Source organism: Eulemur rufifrons, chromosome 15 (assembly GCF_041146395.1).
Source record: "Eulemur rufifrons isolate Redbay chromosome 15, OSU_ERuf_1, whole genome shotgun sequence".
In the NCBI taxonomy this organism is placed as follows: Eukaryota; Metazoa; Chordata; class Mammalia; order Primates; family Lemuridae; genus Eulemur; species Eulemur rufifrons.
The window spans coordinates 391,085-408,195 of NC_090997.1; the positions used below are offsets into that span (position 1 = coordinate 391,085).

Genomic DNA, 17,111 nt, shown 5'->3' on the forward strand with positions numbered 1-17,111 from the left:
TGAGATGTCACTTGACTCCAGTGAGAATGGCCTTTATCAAAAAGTCCCAAAACAACACATGTTGGTGTGGATGCAGAGAGACAAGAACACTTATACACTGCTGGTGGGACTGCAAACTAGTGCAACCCCTGTGGAAAGCATTATGGAGATACCTTAAACAGATTCAAGTAGACCTAACTTTCAATCTAGCAATCCCATTATTGGGCATCTACCCAAAGGAACGAAAGTCATTCTATGACAAAGACACTTGTACCCGAATGTTTATAGCAGCACAATTCACAATTGCAAAGATGTGGAAACAACCTAAATGCCCATCAATTCATGAATGGATTAGTAAATTGTGGTATATATATACCATAGAGTATTACTCAGCTATAAGAAGTAATGGTGATATGACATCTCTTTGGTTCTCCTGGAGAGAGTTGGAACCCATTATATTAAATGAAGTATCCCAAGAATGGAAAAACAAGCATCACATATACTCACCAGAAAATTGGTTTCCCTGATCATCACCTAAGTGCACATTTCGGAATAACACTAATCGGGTGTCGGGCAGATACGGGGGGGGGGGCAGGGGAGGGGATGGATGTATACCTACATAATGAGTGCGATGCACACTGTCTGGGGAATGGTCACGCTTTAACGTGCTGTCTCGGGGAGATGGGGGGTGCGGGGAGGGGATGGGGTTATAACTGCATGATGAGTGCGATGCAGACTGTCTAGGGGGTGGACACGCTTGAGGCTCTGACTTGGGGGGATAGGCGGTACATGGGCAACGTATGTAAACTGAACTTTTGTACCCCCATAGTAAGCTGCAATAAAAAAAAAGATTTATTATTTTATGAAATTCCACTACATATAAATATTACCACATATCTAAAAATTCACAAAATCTACAGTTTGACAGATGTGTCAAAAGCCTAAGTGGTCTCAAAATCATCCATGTCCATTAAGATTGAAACAATCATGGAATACTTATTTCATGAATGAATGAGCAGTGGAAAAGAATGTATCATCACCTTTTAAACCCTTTTATTTGTGCCTTCTCACACCCCTGTATTATTACAAAGTGGTAATAGACAAATAACAAAGACTATTTACCCAAGATATTGATATAAAGTTTCATTGAACAAAATATGAATTGTTTTAAGTGGGCCTTATGACAATTACCACCCTATAGATTGCACTGTCTGAATCATGTACACATAAATCTTTGGATGGCATCACAAAAGATTTAATGTACAAAATCATTATTTTTATATTACTTAATACTATACCATAATGTATATTAAACCATTCATTCAGGTCTGTATTTCAGAACATCTTAACATTTGTGTTGAAAATACAAAACTAGATAACCAAGCAGTTTCTCTGGAGCTTTAGAATAAATGAAATGCATTAAATTTTTATGTTTATATCCCCTTTGTGTTATATTTCAAGCAAAAATAAACATTCCTAAGGATCTATTTTCTCTGAAGATATGCCAATGATTAGAGACATAAAAGAGCTAAGTAGGATGGTTCTAATATTGTTTGCATCCACAAAATGTTTGCAAGTAAGAATTATTATATTAGTTAATCACTATGACCTAGGGATTACTTGCCCTAGTAAAAATTAAAGACAATTAGACAACACATTTAACTGCCTTATTTACTCTAATCTTTTTCTATGACTTAACAATTCGTCTTTGCTTTTGTAGATTTGTTGTGAAATTTCATCAGCTTCTTCAGTGCATCCTTCATGTCCTTATTCCTTAAGGTGTAAATGAGGGGGTTGAGACTAGGAGTGATGATGGTGTAAAAGAGGGTGAGAAACTTGCCCTGGTCTTTGGAGGCACTGTTACCTGGTTGCAGGTACATGTAGATAATAGTTCCATAGAAGATGGACACCACAGTAAGATGAGATCCACAGGTATTCATTGCTTTTCGTTGGCCTGTTTTTGATTTCATTCTCAGCACAGCTTTGGCAATGTAACCATAGGACATAAGAATAAGGATCAGGGGTGTGAGGACAATAACAATTCCTAAAGCAAAAACTGACATTTCAACTGTTGTGGTGTCTACACAAGCTAACTTGACCATAGCTGGCAACTCACACAAGAAATGATCCAGAAGGTTATTTCCACATGTAGGCAAATTCAGAGTGAGTGTACATAATACTACAGAATTGGCCAAACTAATACTCCAGACCATGATAATCATCTTGAGACATAGATGTGAGTTCATGATTACAAAATAATGCAAGGGCTTACAGATAGCTGTAAAACGATCATAGGACATAATAGCCAGGAGAAGGCACTCAATGGAGCCCAACCACATATAAACATAGAGTTGAATGACACAGCCCACATAGGTGATGGTCTTATCAGGTCCCCACAAGTTAACCAGCATCTGAGGGATGATGCTGGTTGTGAAACATAGATCTAGGAAAGATAAATTCCTGAGGAAAAAGTACATTGGTGTATGGAGATGGCAATCCAGGAGAGATGCAAGAATGATGGCTGTGTTACCCACCAATGTAATTAAGTAGAAGATGATAATGACGCCTGACAGGATCATCTCCAGTTTGGGATGGTCAGAGAAGCCAAGCAGAATAAAACCATGTAGAGAACTATAATTGCTTTGGTCCATAGTCCTTCAATGCCTAAATCCTAGAGAGAAGAGGAAGAGATGGAGCAGGAGGAGGAGGAGGACGAGAAGGAGGAAAAATAAGAAAGAGGAAAAGGAGGAGGAGAAACGAGGAGGAGGAAGGAAGAAGAAATAATTTGTCAACATTAACTGTCTAGATAATTTGATGAAATACAGAACTAAACAAAGGGAAAGAATTTATGTTAATTACTGAAAAACTTAATAGATAAAAAGTAAAAATTATAACCAAATAATTTTGTATATATTGTAGATTCTTTTATGGCATGAGTTTAATAGTTGACCTTGAGGAGTTCACTCAAACTCAATGTCTGAATTTTCTCACTTGCAGGTTTGAAATTTTGAAATAGATCTGTTTAAAATGATGTGACTCTATGATTCTTTATAGAGCTAGTTAGCTTGATATAGTGAATATATTCTTTTACTTGGTCAGTAAATTCACATATATAATTTAACTACTTGGCTAATGTCAGAATGAGGAAAAGATATAATGTGAATGAACCTGGAGGACATTGTGCTAAGTGAAATAAGCCAGTCACAGAAAGACAAATACTGCATGATCTTCCTTATACGTGGAATATAAAAAAGTTGAACTCATAGAAGTAGAGAGTAGAGTGGAAGTTATTCATGGCTGGGGGAGGCGGCCAGAGGAGAAAGGGTCTACAAGAGACATTGTTGATCAAAGGGTATCAAGTTTCAGTTAGTAAAAAGAAATGAGATTTAGTGATCTATTGCAGAGAATGGTGACTATAATAAATAATAATGCATTGTCTATTTTGAAATTTCTAAAAGAGCAGATTTTAAAAGTTTTCACCATGAAATATAAGTACTTGAGGTGATAGATTTGTTATTTAGCCTAATTTAATTATCCTACATTGTTAACATGTATCAAAACATCACATTGTACGCCATAAATTTATACAATTATTATTTTTCAATTAAAACTTAAAAAAAGAATGAGGAAAACAGTGTTCCTCTTTTTTTCATATCTTAATGACTACCACCTTTTATCTCCTAGTTTGTTATGTAAGAGATCTGGCATTTATCCTTGGACTCTTTATCTCTGTCACCCTCAATACCTTACTTATCACTAAAACTCATAACTTTGAATGCAAAAATATAAGTTAATCATTCTCTCACTTTAAAACATTTCTACCACAACTACCCTAATCTAAACCACTATGATTTCTTTTCTAGATTCTGGCAACAGTCTTGTACCCCATCCTTGCATCCAGTCTTATGCCTTTACGTTGTTGAACATTCAATAAAATTATGTCATCCATGTACTTAAAACTTGTCAGCCACTTTCCATTATATTTAAGAAACATTCTAATTCTTTTTTTTTTATTTCAGCATATTGTGGGGGTGCAAAAGTTTAGGTTACCTATATTGCCCTTGCTCCCCACCCCCCAAGTCAGAGCTTCAAGCGTGCCCATCCCCTAGACAATGTGCATCGCACTCATTATGTATGTATACACCTATCCTCTCCTCCCTCCACATCTGCCCGACACCCAATTAATGGTATTCCTAAATGTACTCTTACGTGATGATCAGTGAAACAAATTTGGTCGTGAGTATGTGTGGTGCTTATTTTTCCATTCTTGGGATACTTCACTTAGTAGAATGGGTTCCAGCTCTATCCAGGAAAACATAAGTGGCCTCAATGGTTTTTGCCTAGGCTTCGTTCTCTTCTCACAGATTATGTTATACATTTCACGACTAACATTTTCTCAGATTTTTTGACATGTCAAAGCTCATTCCCATCTAAATCCCTTGACACTCTTTATCCTGTGTTCTGGATAACTCCTACTCATTCTTTAGACCACTTCTTTAATGTTTCGTGCTTAAAGAGGGATCCCAGAACCCCTAATCTCTTTTTGTTTGATATCTCAAATACAGGGAAATCTTAAAGAGAACTGTATAACACAGAGTATAGGCAGAGAGTTTATGTTCATATCTCATCTCTGCCAGTTATTTAGCTCTGCAACTCCACACAAGTTACATAATACTGCTGGGCTCAGTTTTCTCATTTGTAAAAATGAGGACAATAAAAAAAACCTAAGGTTGAAATGAAGATTAAATAAGTAATACATGTAAAGTGCTTAGAACAACGATGGGACATAGCATGTTTCAATAATCTTTAATTACCAGAATTATTATAAGAAAAAAATATAATCCTGTAACATGTAGATAAATGTTTAACACCCCCACACTTTTCTATAAGATTTAAGAATGCAGACATAAAAAAAAGAATGCAGACATGATTGCTTTTTATTCATAACACCTAAAGAATTTCCCCAATATGTATATATGTAATTTTTTTAATAAATGTAAAGTTAAGCTGTACTATGAATAATGTTAAAAAAATCACTTACAGTTATTAGTTAGCATATTTTACATTAACAACTTAGGCTGGTATTTTGTGAAGTTACCTGAATGAGGTGATAGAAAGTGGCAGATGAATGGGAAAGATTGTGGTTTTATCTATATACTAACAAATAACTGATTTATTCAGTTTGAGGAAAAACAAAGATATTATTCTCTATTCAAAGGGCTAATAAACAGCAGTATTCAATAGGGTGTTACAGATACAGTTCCTCTGGACATACATGAGCACCTCAGAACTGCCAAAACTTTTAACAATTGAGCAGATTATCAACAGTTCAGCACCTGAGTTTCATGTCACTGAGTATAAAAAGATAATGTCTTACCACCTGATGAAAGAATAATATCCAGAAAGGTTCCATTCAAAACTGTATTGTACACTTAGAATATTGCTAGGATGGTAAATCTTATGTTGAATATTTTTAGCACACACAGGCGCACACAAATAATAAGAAAGGCAGGAAGAAACTTTTGGAGGTGATGAATATGTATATGGTATAGATTACAGCGGTGATTTCACAGGTATATACTTATCTTTAAACTCATCAAGTTCTGTGCATTAAACATGCACAGCTTTTTGTATGTAAATCATACTGCAATAGAGTGGCCAAAAAAACTAAGTGAAAATATTTGATTGAAAATTAATAGTGAAATGTCAAAGTAATGCTTCTCTCTCCCTCCCCCATAGATATAGTATGAAAAGTTGTGCTTTTTGTTATGCCATTTCAAATATGTTTCCTGAATATTATAAAGAAATTACTTCATACTGTGGTCATGATTCAAAAATGGACACATTTGCCAGACTAACTGGATATAGTGGTCAAGATAAATGTTTTAAGAGAAACATGATTTACTCAGAATTAGCTTTTCAAAAATCATGATTTGAGTCTGAATTCTGACCAAGTTGGATATAACTAAAAATAACCCTGAAATTTATCACAAGCTGTCACACATTGTTAGAGTTACATAATGTCTGAGCAGGGGTATGATTAATTAATACTTATTTATTTTGACAGACATGTTGATGTCTTTTGCCTAACTTCTGAATAAAACAGGGCTTCAGTTTAAATTATGTTAAAGAAAACTGAAAATTCTTTTAAAATTAAAGTCAATTCCATGCTGTTAATTCCTTAACTATTTTCATTATTATTATAGCCTGCACAGATTAATTCAGGAAGGGATAAAAATCCTTCTGCTATTAAGAAGCTGACATAGAAAATATTTGAATAATTTTTAATGCATATTATAAGACTTAAAAAATGGAGAAAATATAAAATATTTAAATTCTTCATTTTTAATTTAATCTACATTTACCTCTCTTATTTTGTGGGATCAAAATATATGATATCACAGATCAAGAAATAGCTTCATGTCCTCATCTTATAATAAAGAACAAATTTAGGCCGGGCGCGGTGGCTCACGCCTGTAATCCTAGCACTCTGGGAGGCCGAGGCGGGTGGATCGCTCAAGGTCAGGAGTTCGAGACCAGCCTGAGCAAGAGCGAGACCCCGTCTCTACTAAAAATAGAAAGAAATTATCTGGCCAACTAAAATATATATAGAAAAAATTAGCCGGGCGTGGTGGCGCATGCCTGTAGTCCCAGCTACTAGGGAGGCTGAGGCAGTAGGATCGCTTAAGCCCAGGAGTTTGAGGTTGCTGTGAGCTAGGCTGACGCCACGGCACTCACTCTAGCCAGGGCAACAAAGTGACACTCTGTCTCCAAAAAAAAAAAAAAGAACAAATTTAATCTTTCACAATATAGATAAAAAGGAGAAATTCTCTGCAGTAATTTACAATATTTATTTATCCTCAAACTTTTGAAGGAGAACAAGAATAATCAGCCCATGCAGATCTAAGTACTTTTCCTTTTCCTTCCCACAGATTGTTTTTCCAGCCCAGGCACACTATTTTTCAAGAGATACTAAAGATTAACATTACTGTGATTCAGAGAGAGATCCTTGGATGTTGTAGTTCTCAACCAGTGTAGAGTTCATACTGTGAAAAATAGATGTCATCAAACATTTACTCTCCAGCGCTGAAACTTTCTCATGTTTTCCTTGCAATGCCACTGTGAATTCTGTGTTTCCAGATGTGTGCTAAGGTAGAGATTCTCAACAGGACTCAATTCCTCCTTGAACATGTGACTTCAAGGAAGGGGATGAAACCTGTCACTAATTATTACTATTTGTTCTTACTTAAAAATAAACCTGCAAATAGATTTTGATCATAGAGAAACATTATGAAAAGCAACCAGATAATTCAGAATAAGAATTGCACAAAATTTCCCGATAATGCCTGAAAATCTAGATTATCAAGAAAGATCACCTAAACCATCCGGACTGCATACAATTGACCTCACTAGAGTAAGGTGTTCCATGGAAATAAAATATTTGGAGAATTAGACCATATCCTGATATTCCACTAGGACAGATTTAGTAGATGCAAAAGGTATTTAACATGAAGGGAAGCTATAGGACAAGGAAACAAGAAACTGTACTTTCAGAATTTTTTCTCTAGGTAAGTGAATGAATTACAAATAAAACTTGCTCTTAAATAATGTGGATTTCCAACACTACAATTATAGCAAATGTTAATTCTATAAGATAATCTTACCATTCGTGGCACTCATGTTGATTTTGGAAATAAACCTGCTCTAAGAAGATATCATTTAACTAAGGTACCTCTAGCAGTTATCTCTGACACCCAAGTTAAAAACAGGTGTGTCTGAAAGAGATGTTTAATCCCCAAATCCCTAAACGGTAATTTCAGGATCAATTAAGATTTATATTTTTACTCAGTTGTCTTGGTGACCATGAGGGATGATTCAAATATTTCAGTGTCTATGACAGCTAGTTTTATTGTTGTCTCAAGGGTCACTATTTAAACATTAGATCCTGGAGCAAGTATTCACTCTGAATATTTTTATGAGTTGGCTTATAATCATAAGTTATAACAGCTTCCTTGAATTAAAATTGCATATCATGAATAACTACCTTAATAAAATACATAAGCACAAATTGGCTGACTTATGATACATACTCAAATGTGGATGACTTATTACTAATCAGTAAAATAATTTTAACTGTCTGCTTCCGAATAATACTAATCAATATATTCTACATTTGTGATATAGTATAGTGTAATGATTACCTGGGTAGACTGTGGAGCCAGACTTTCTGTGCTGAAATCCCAGTAGTTATGAGCTGTGTGAACTTGAGAAAATTACTTAACCTTTTCTTGCCTCATATTTCTTATCTATAATAGCAGATAGTAATAATACATACTTTAAAAGGCTAGCATAAGGATTAAATAAGTTTAATATATGTAAAATATTACAGTACTGGTTGAAACATAGTAAACATCCAAATAAGTATCAATTATTACAATTTAAATCAATTCAGGTATCTTTATGCTGTAAATATGCTCATTTAAAAAAAATCAGTTTGGGGAAAGCTTGTGCTGGTTTTTGGCAAAACATCTGGGAAACACTTTCCCCCTTATAAGCACTTCCTTTAGTATTATAGTGTATATTGTGCATTTGTGTATATATTCTCTATAAATGCTATTAATAATGACAATAATAAGAAACATAAAATCAATGAACAGTACATTTTTGTCTATCAATATTCTAAACATCTGGATACTTAAAACCATTTATTTTGACTAAAGATCTCAATTTCACTTATATTTTTCTCTTCTTTTTAAATCAAGTTTTCTACAGCTCCCCTTTTAAATTTTTTAAAATTTATTTTATTTTTTTTGAGACAGAATTTTACTGTGTTACACTGGGTAGAGTGTAGTGGCATCAGCTTAGCTCATAGCAACCTCAAACTCCTAGGCTCAAGCAATCCTCCTGCCTCAGCCTCCCGAGTAGCTGGGCTACAGACGTGTGCCATGACACCTGGCTCATTTTTCTATTTTTTTATAGAGATGGGGTCTCGCTCTTGCTCAGGTTGGTTTCCACCTCCTGAGCTCAATTAATCCTCCTAGCTTGGCCTCCCAGAATGGTAGGATTACAGCCACTGCGCCTGGCGCCTCTCTCTCTCTCTCTCTCTCTCTTTTTAATGGCTTCAAAGTTAAAATTGAATTTTATAATTTAAGTCAAAACATAAGTCAATATTCAATTTTCACTTGAAAAATAAAAATGTACATAAATTATCATGTATATATATCTGGTTTAATTACATTTCTGTGTGGTGACTTTCTTAGTCCATTGCTCCTTTTCTTTGATTATTACTAATGGGTTTGCTACTCTGGAGAAATTACAGAGGAATCACTTGGATTCTTGAAATAATTTTTGAAAATGTTCTCACTGGTTGTAGAAAAATGGGAAATGGGTATACCCAGATTGTAAAGCAGGTGCTTTTGCCTTAGACTTATACTATAATGCCTTTCTAAACCCCTGTGACTGAATTGAGACATGTTTTGCTGTTTCCTTTTTATTTACCCATTTTCCCCCTTGCTTGCTTTAGCCCTTTATTTATGGAAACCACTTAAAATGAAGTTATTATCAATGCTTCCACTGTTGGCTGCATATCAGAATAACTGGGGTGTGTGGAAATTTTAGAAATAGACTCCTAAGATTCCTATGCCCTTGTCAGGGTCTCGATTCTTCTCTGTTTATGCTGTCTCCCTAGAAAATACCTTATAGTATCAAGGATTTAAATCCCATCTACATATTGATGGCTTTTAAATTTATATTTCCAGTCTTCCATGTTGAGCATCTAAAAAGATAATTCCAACTGCCTAACTTCACTCACATTGTGCTCACTAATGTGTAACAAAATTCTGAGTCTAAACATGGCTAAAATAGAACTCTTAATTCCCACTGCACCAAATCTGATATTATCCCAGCCTTCTTCATTGTAGTAAATGACACAAATATCTACCGATTACTGGCCAGAAACATAGGAGTTATCCTTAATTATTAATACTTCCCTGCCATCAACTTGAAAATATAAACTATTCTAAGCTCTACTTCTCCTCTCCATTTCTAACATTACTGACATAAACTGAGTCACTCTCTTCTTCAAGACAGGATGAGGTGGCCTGCTATCTTGTTTCTCAGCTTTAACTCTACCCCTTTCAGTCTACTCTTTACATAGCAGCCCAAAGTGTTCTTTAAAAAAATAATCCACAAATTAAATATTTTCCTTTACCTATTTGAAATCTTTCAAGACTTCACATACACTCAGAATATAATTCAGATCCCTTACCATGAGCTACCGATACACCATGCCTGGCCTTGTTTATCTCTCCCTCCTTCATCCACTCTTCTCATGGCTTTGTCATTACAGTGATGCAGGCATTAAAAGGTTTTTGCATTGGAGGATTCTGTCTCCAAGTTTCACAATTTGTTCGTAACTGTTCCTCAGACACTATCTATTGAACAGGGCCTCCCTTGACTTCCTAATCTAAACTAAAACCCTTCCTCCCCCAGCCATCCTTTATCAAATTTCCATATTTTTCACAGCACTAATCACTCAAATTTTGTTTTTTATCTTCCCACAATTAAAACTTAGTTCCAAAAGAATGTAGATCTAATCTCCCTTGTTTACCACTATAACTGAATGAATCCCTCCAACAAATATTGAGGACCTATATTTGACTAACAATAAAGATATAGCAAAAAACTAAATAAACAAAACAAAAATCTCCGCCCTAATGGAGCTTGCTTCTGTTTGGGAAGACAGGCAATGAACAAACAAACATGGCATAAGATCTGGTTGTGATGAGAGCTGAGGAGAACATAGCAGGGAGCTGAAGGTGCACTTTGGAGGACGGCAGAGTGTGGTGGATGGATTGTTTATGGTCAGGGAGGGCCTATCAGAGATGATAAACCTTTGAGCAAAGACCCAAAGAAAGTTTTTAAAAAAACATTTCAATCATTTCAATAAATATTATTCCAAAGAGCTCAATCACTTCATTTGGAATCAGGATTTTAGAATATCTTCTTGTATAATTTATCAAACCTCTCACTGAGGTAACCAGATACATTTGGATGGTATTAACATGCTTGATATTTATAGAAAAAACCCAAAAGTCCTATTTTTGTATTTTTAAAACTGATATATCATAGTTGTACATTCTTTATAAAGCTAGGTAGTTTGATATAGTAAAAATATTCTTTTACTTGATCAGTGAATTAATTCACCTATAAATTTTAACTATTTGGCTAATGTCAGAATAAGGAAAACAGATAATAACATGGATGAACCTGGAGGACATTATGCCAAGTGAAATAAGCCAGATAAAGACCGATAAACACTGCATGATCTCACTTATATGTGGAATTTAAAATAGTTGAACTCAGAAGTAGAGAGTAGAATGGTAGTTACTAGGGGCTGGGAGAGGGGGCTGGGAGAGGCGGCTGGATGGGGAAAGGGGCCATGTTGATCAAAGTTTCAGTTAGAAAAAGAAGTGAGCTTTAGTGATCTATTGCACAAATGGTGAGTATAATAGATAATGCATTGGATATTTCAAAATTTCTAAAAGAATAGATTTTAAATGTTTTCACCACAAAAAATAAGTATGTGAGATGATGGTTTTGTTAACTAGCCTGATTTAGTAATGCTTTCTTAAAGAAAAATTTGAAAAAATAACTTGTTTCTATTCAAGATATATTATTTCCCATATTAAAAAATCTTATAGTTATTGATTTACAGTTCAGTAAACTGAAAGAAACCTCAATGAGTTAAGAAAATCCATATGAAAGACCAGGGATCAGCAAACTTTACCACACAAGGAGCTAGATAGACATAATTTTACTCTTTGCAGGCCAAGAGGCAAAATTGGATTTTATGAAAAATACCAGAAAATTATTTATTGCCTAAACCCCAAAAAACTGACAGCAGTAAACACTAGCACAATGTAGAGAAAGGGGAATGCTCTTTTTTTCACTAAAGTTTCAACCACTTTGAAAGACCGTTTGGCAGTTTCTCATAAAGTTAATATAGACGTACCATATGACCCAATAATCACATTCCTGGGTATTTACCACAGTGAATCAAAAACATGTCCACACAAAAATTTGCATGCAAATGTTTATATTGACTCATATTCACTCAAAACTGGGAGCAACCCATATCTTTCAGTAGGGGAAGGATAAATTGGGCTTATAGTCACACAATGAAATATTATTCATCAACAGAGAGGAATGAACTACTGATACATACAACAACATGTATGAATCTTAAATATATGTTATCAAATGAAAACATTCAGACTCCAAAGGCTGAATATTGTATGATTCCATTTATAAGACATTTGGATTATCCACCTGCTTACATGCTCTGCAATTTCCTTCCTCAGTGTTTCATAGTTCTCCCTGTAGAGGTCCTTTACATCCTTAGTTAAATAAATTCCAAGGTATTTTATTTCCTTTGTTGCTATTGTGAAGGATATTGAGTCCTTAATTTGGTTCTCCATTTGACTGTTATTGGCATATATGAATGCCTCTGATTTGTGTGTATTGATTTTGTATCCTGAGACTTTACTGAATTCATTGATCAATGCCAGGAGTCTCTTGGTTGAATCCTTGGGGTTTTCTAGATATAATGTCATATGATCAGCAAAGAGTGAGAATTTGATCTCTTCTGTCCCTATTTGGACACCGTTGATTCTGCTCTCTTGCCTGATAGCTCTCACAAGGACTTCCAGTGCTATCCTGAAAACGAATGGGGACAGTGGGCAGCCTTGTCTGGTTCAAGTTCTAAGTGGGAATGCTTTCAACTTTTACTCATTCAGCATGATGTTGGCTGTGGGTTGGTCATGTATGGCTTGTATCATTTTTAGGTAGGCCACGTCTATGCCTATTTTGTTAAGCGTTCTTATCATAAAAGGGTGTTGAATTTTGTCAAATGCTTTTTCTGCATCTAGTGAGAGGATCATATGCTTTTTATTTTTGCTTCTAAATGGTGAATTACATTTATAGATTTGTGTATGTTGAACCATCCCTGCATCTCTGGGATGAAGCCCACTTGGTCATCATGGATTATTTTCTTGATAAGCGCTTGGATACGATTTGCTAGGATACTATGCTCCTGGATCGGAAGAATCAACATTGTTAAAATGTCTGTGCTACCCAAAGTGATCTACAGATTCAATGCAATCCTTATTAAATTACCAACATCATTTTTCACAGATATAGAAAAAATAATTTTATGCTTTATTTGGAACCAGAGAAGACCCTGTTTAGCAAAAGCAATTTTAGGCAATAAGAACAAAATGGGAGGTATTAATTTACCAGACTTCAAACTATACTACAGGGCTGTGGTTATTAAAACTGCATGGTACAGTGCAGGAACACAGACCAGTAGAACAGAACAGAAAATCCAGATATAAAACCATCCTCATATAGCCATCTAATCTTTGACAAAGCAGACAAAAACATACTCTGGGGAAAAAAATCCTTATTCAATAAATGGTGCTGGAAAAACTGGATAGCCACATGTAGAAGACTGAAACAGGGCCCACAGCTTTCACCTCTCACAAAAATCGAATCACGGTGGATAACAGACTTAAACGTTAGGTGTGAAACTATTAGAATTCTAGAAGACAATGTGGGAAACACTGTTATAGACATTGGCCTAGGTGAAGACTTTATGAATAAGACCCCAAAGGAAATCACGGCAACAACAAAAATAAATAAATGGGACCTGATTAAATTAAAAAACTTCTGTACAGCCAAAGAATCAGTCACGAGAGCAAACAGGCAACCTACAGAATGGGAAAAATTTTGCATGCTACACATCCAATAAAGGACTGATAACTTCAATCTATTCAACTCAGGAAAATCAGCAAGAAAAAATCAAAGAACCCTATCAAAAAGTGGGCAAAGGATATGAATAGATATTTGCCAAAAGAAGGTAGAAGAATGGCCAACACACATCTGAAAAAAATGCTCAGCATCTCTAATCATCAGGAAAATGCAAATCAAAACCATAATGAGATATCATTTAACTCCAGTGAGAATGGGCCTTTATCAAAATGTCCGAAAACAATAAATGTTGGCGTGGATGCGGAGAGACACCATACACTGCTGGTGGGACTGCAAACTAGTGCAGCCTCTGTGGAAAGCAATATGGAGAACCCTTAAACAGATACAAGCAGACCTACCATTAGATCCAGGAATCCCATTATTGGGTATCTATGCAAAAGAACAAAAGACATTCTATAAAAAAGACATCTGCAGCCGAAAGTTTATAGTAGCACAGTTCACAATCACAAAGATGTGGAAACAACCCAAATGCCCATCAATATATGATTGGATTAGTAAAATGTCGTATATGTATACCATGGAGTATTACTCAGATATAAGAAATAACAGTGTTATAGAATCTCTTATGTTCTCCTGGATAGAGTTAGAACCCATTTCACTAAGTGAAGTATACCAAGAATGGAAAAATAAGCACCACATGTACTCACCATCAAATTGGTTTCCCTGATCATCACCCTAGTGCACATTTGGGAATAACATCAATTGTGTGTCGGGCAGATGTGGAGGGAGGAGGAGATGGGTATATACCTACATAATGAATGTGTTGCACACTGTGTGAGGAATGGATATGCTTGAATCTCTGACTCAAGGTGGTCAGGGGGCATCAGCGTTATACATAACCTAAACTTTTGTACCCCCATAATATGCTATAATAAAAAAAAAAAGAAATCAAAATATTAAAGAAAACTGAAAGTGAACTCCCAGAAATGAAGATTTTATTCAGGTAACTACAAAACACAGTGGAAAGCCTCAAGAGCAGGGTAGATCAAACAGAAGAAAGAATCTCAGAGACCAAAGGTAACACCTTCCAATCAAATAAGTCAGTCACAGAGATAGAGCAAAGAAATAAGGGAAAAGATCAAAGTCTGCAAGAAATGTGGGATTATGTGAAGAAGCTTAATGTGAGAGTTATGGGCATTCCTGAGGGTGAAGAAGATAATATGCAAGGGTTGTATAAGCTATTAGAAGATATAATTGAGGAATATTTCCCAGGCCTTGCTAGAAATCTAGATATAAAGGTACAAGAAGCCCAGACGACCCCTGGGAGATTCATTGCAAATAGATGACACCATGTCAACCAGTCATCAGACTGACGAAAATATCCACTACTGAGGCCCTTCTTCGAGCTGTAAGGCAAAAGAAACAAGTAACGTACAAAGGAAAGACCATTCTAACAATGCCAGATTTCTCAACTGAAACCTTACAAGCAAGCAGATACTGGGGCCCTATTCTCACTCTTCTGAAACAGAATAATGCACAGCCTAGAATCTTGTACCCAGCAAAGCTAAGATTTTTATACAAAGGAGGAATTAAGACATTCTCAGATAAAGAAAGACTGAGGGAATTCACCAAGACAAGACCAGCCCTCCAAGAAGTACTCAAAACAGAGTTGCACACAGACCAGCACAAGAAAGACCCATGAATGTAAAACTACTCCAGAGCTAAAGATCAAAGGCCAGATACCAAAATAGCTCAAGAGAAAAAACATAGCAATGAAGTTCTACCCAACAGGATGAACAGAATTCTGCCCCACCTATCAGTTCTCTCAATAAATGTGAATGGCCTGAATTCCCCACTCAACAGGCATAGGCTGGCTCAGTGGATAAAAAATACAAGTGAAGTATCTGCTGTCTTCAGGAAACTCATCTAACCTGGAAACATGCATTTAGACTGAAAATAAGGGGTGGAAATCGATATTTCAAGCAAATGGAAGCCAAAAGAAGGCTAGCAAGGTGGTTTTAATTCCAGATAACATAGTTTTTAAATAAACAAAAGTAAAGAAAGACAAAGATGGTGACTATATACTGACTATCATTTCCAATCACGAGAAATGAAAGAGGAGGAAAGATGAGACTCAGATGAGCAGGAGAGGATCCCCATAACCCTGCATTTAATGGCCCTGGCAGTGGGGATCTTCAGAAGGGGATTTCATCACCTCTTAACAATTTGATGATGTCAAATGAAAGAGTTTAATGAAGAGACTAAAATTTGAGCTTCAAGGTCATGCAGACCCATGTCTGAATACACTTGGTGAAATTTTTTAGCTTTGTAATTTTGAGCAACATAGTTAAGCTCTTCTAGCTTCGTTCTTCTCCTAAAACTGTGGATGATAACAGCAACCTTATCGCGTTGTGGTTAAGATCAAATGAGATCATGGATATAAACAGCTTGGCTATCTAGTAGCAAATACTTCCTATTTGTAGTGAAAATTATAAATGAAAACTATCAACATCAAAAGAACAACACAGGAAACTTGGGGAATTCACTAGGAACCACCTCTGACCACCTTTGACACAAAACTCTAAGAGGTGGGTGACTCCTTGAGAAAGCAGAAAGCACCCCAAAGGAGCCTCCTATGATAGAATGTCATTCCAACGGGGCCATCAGAAAAGGCAGGACTCTAAAATTTGGCCATTTGAAATACTTCTCAACATTGAAATAGTTGGCAGTTTTAAAATAAATTCTTCCAAAAAGTAGCTTTGAGTAGTTAAGAGGATATTCATTTCCTTAGACAATATGACTTGTGTTGATAAAACTGGTATTCAAACACTTGCAAATTGCACTTAGCTCATTTAATATCACCTAAAAGATGCTAACAAAATTCTGTTTCCCAAGTTATCACACATGCCCTTTACATCTCAGGATCCAGGCAAAAGTTGAAATTTGAAACCACAAATACAAAGCCTAGTAGGAAAATATGACTAAGGTGCAAAGAAAATACTTCTGAAAAGATTTTCTCTGACCACATTTATTGCAAAGCCCCCAAAGCATTCCAAGTCTTTACTTAAGTATATTATATGCTTGAAAGCTAAAAATAAGATCTTTTTGGTAATTCTTGCATGAAATGTTTCATTTAAAATGTGTTAAAATTATGTGTACTACATCTCTCATATAATAAAGATAATTTGTTTATACAGACATATTCTCTGTCTACTGGCAATTACCAAGATGAGATGGCCCACCAGAGATTTTTCCAGCTTTTATATTGGCAAAAACATCCAATGGGATTTTTAAAAGATCAAGTTGGGTTTTTGTTTCCCCCCAAAGGCAAAGTTTGCTTAATGTGTAAAAATCAGTCAATG

General features: G+C 35.5%; 1 protein-coding gene across 1 annotated transcript; it reads right to left on the reverse strand.

Annotated features, from left to right (window-relative positions):
- Positions 1-1,666: 1,666 nt before the first annotated feature.
- On the reverse strand, positions 1,667-2,630 carry LOC138395876 (olfactory receptor 2W1). Its single transcript, XM_069488907.1, has one exon. It carries the CDS (start codon positions 2,628-2,630, stop codon positions 1,674-1,676), a length of 957 nt encoding a protein of 318 aa, XP_069345008.1. The 3' UTR covers positions 1,667-1,673.
- Positions 2,631-17,111: the final 14,481 nt, after the last annotated feature.

Excerpts from the sequence above, each read along its gene's own strand:
- LOC138395876 (XM_069488907.1), bottom strand. The coding sequence starts at position 2,630 with ATGGACCAAAGCAATTATAGTTCTCTACATGGTTTTATTCTGCTTGGC.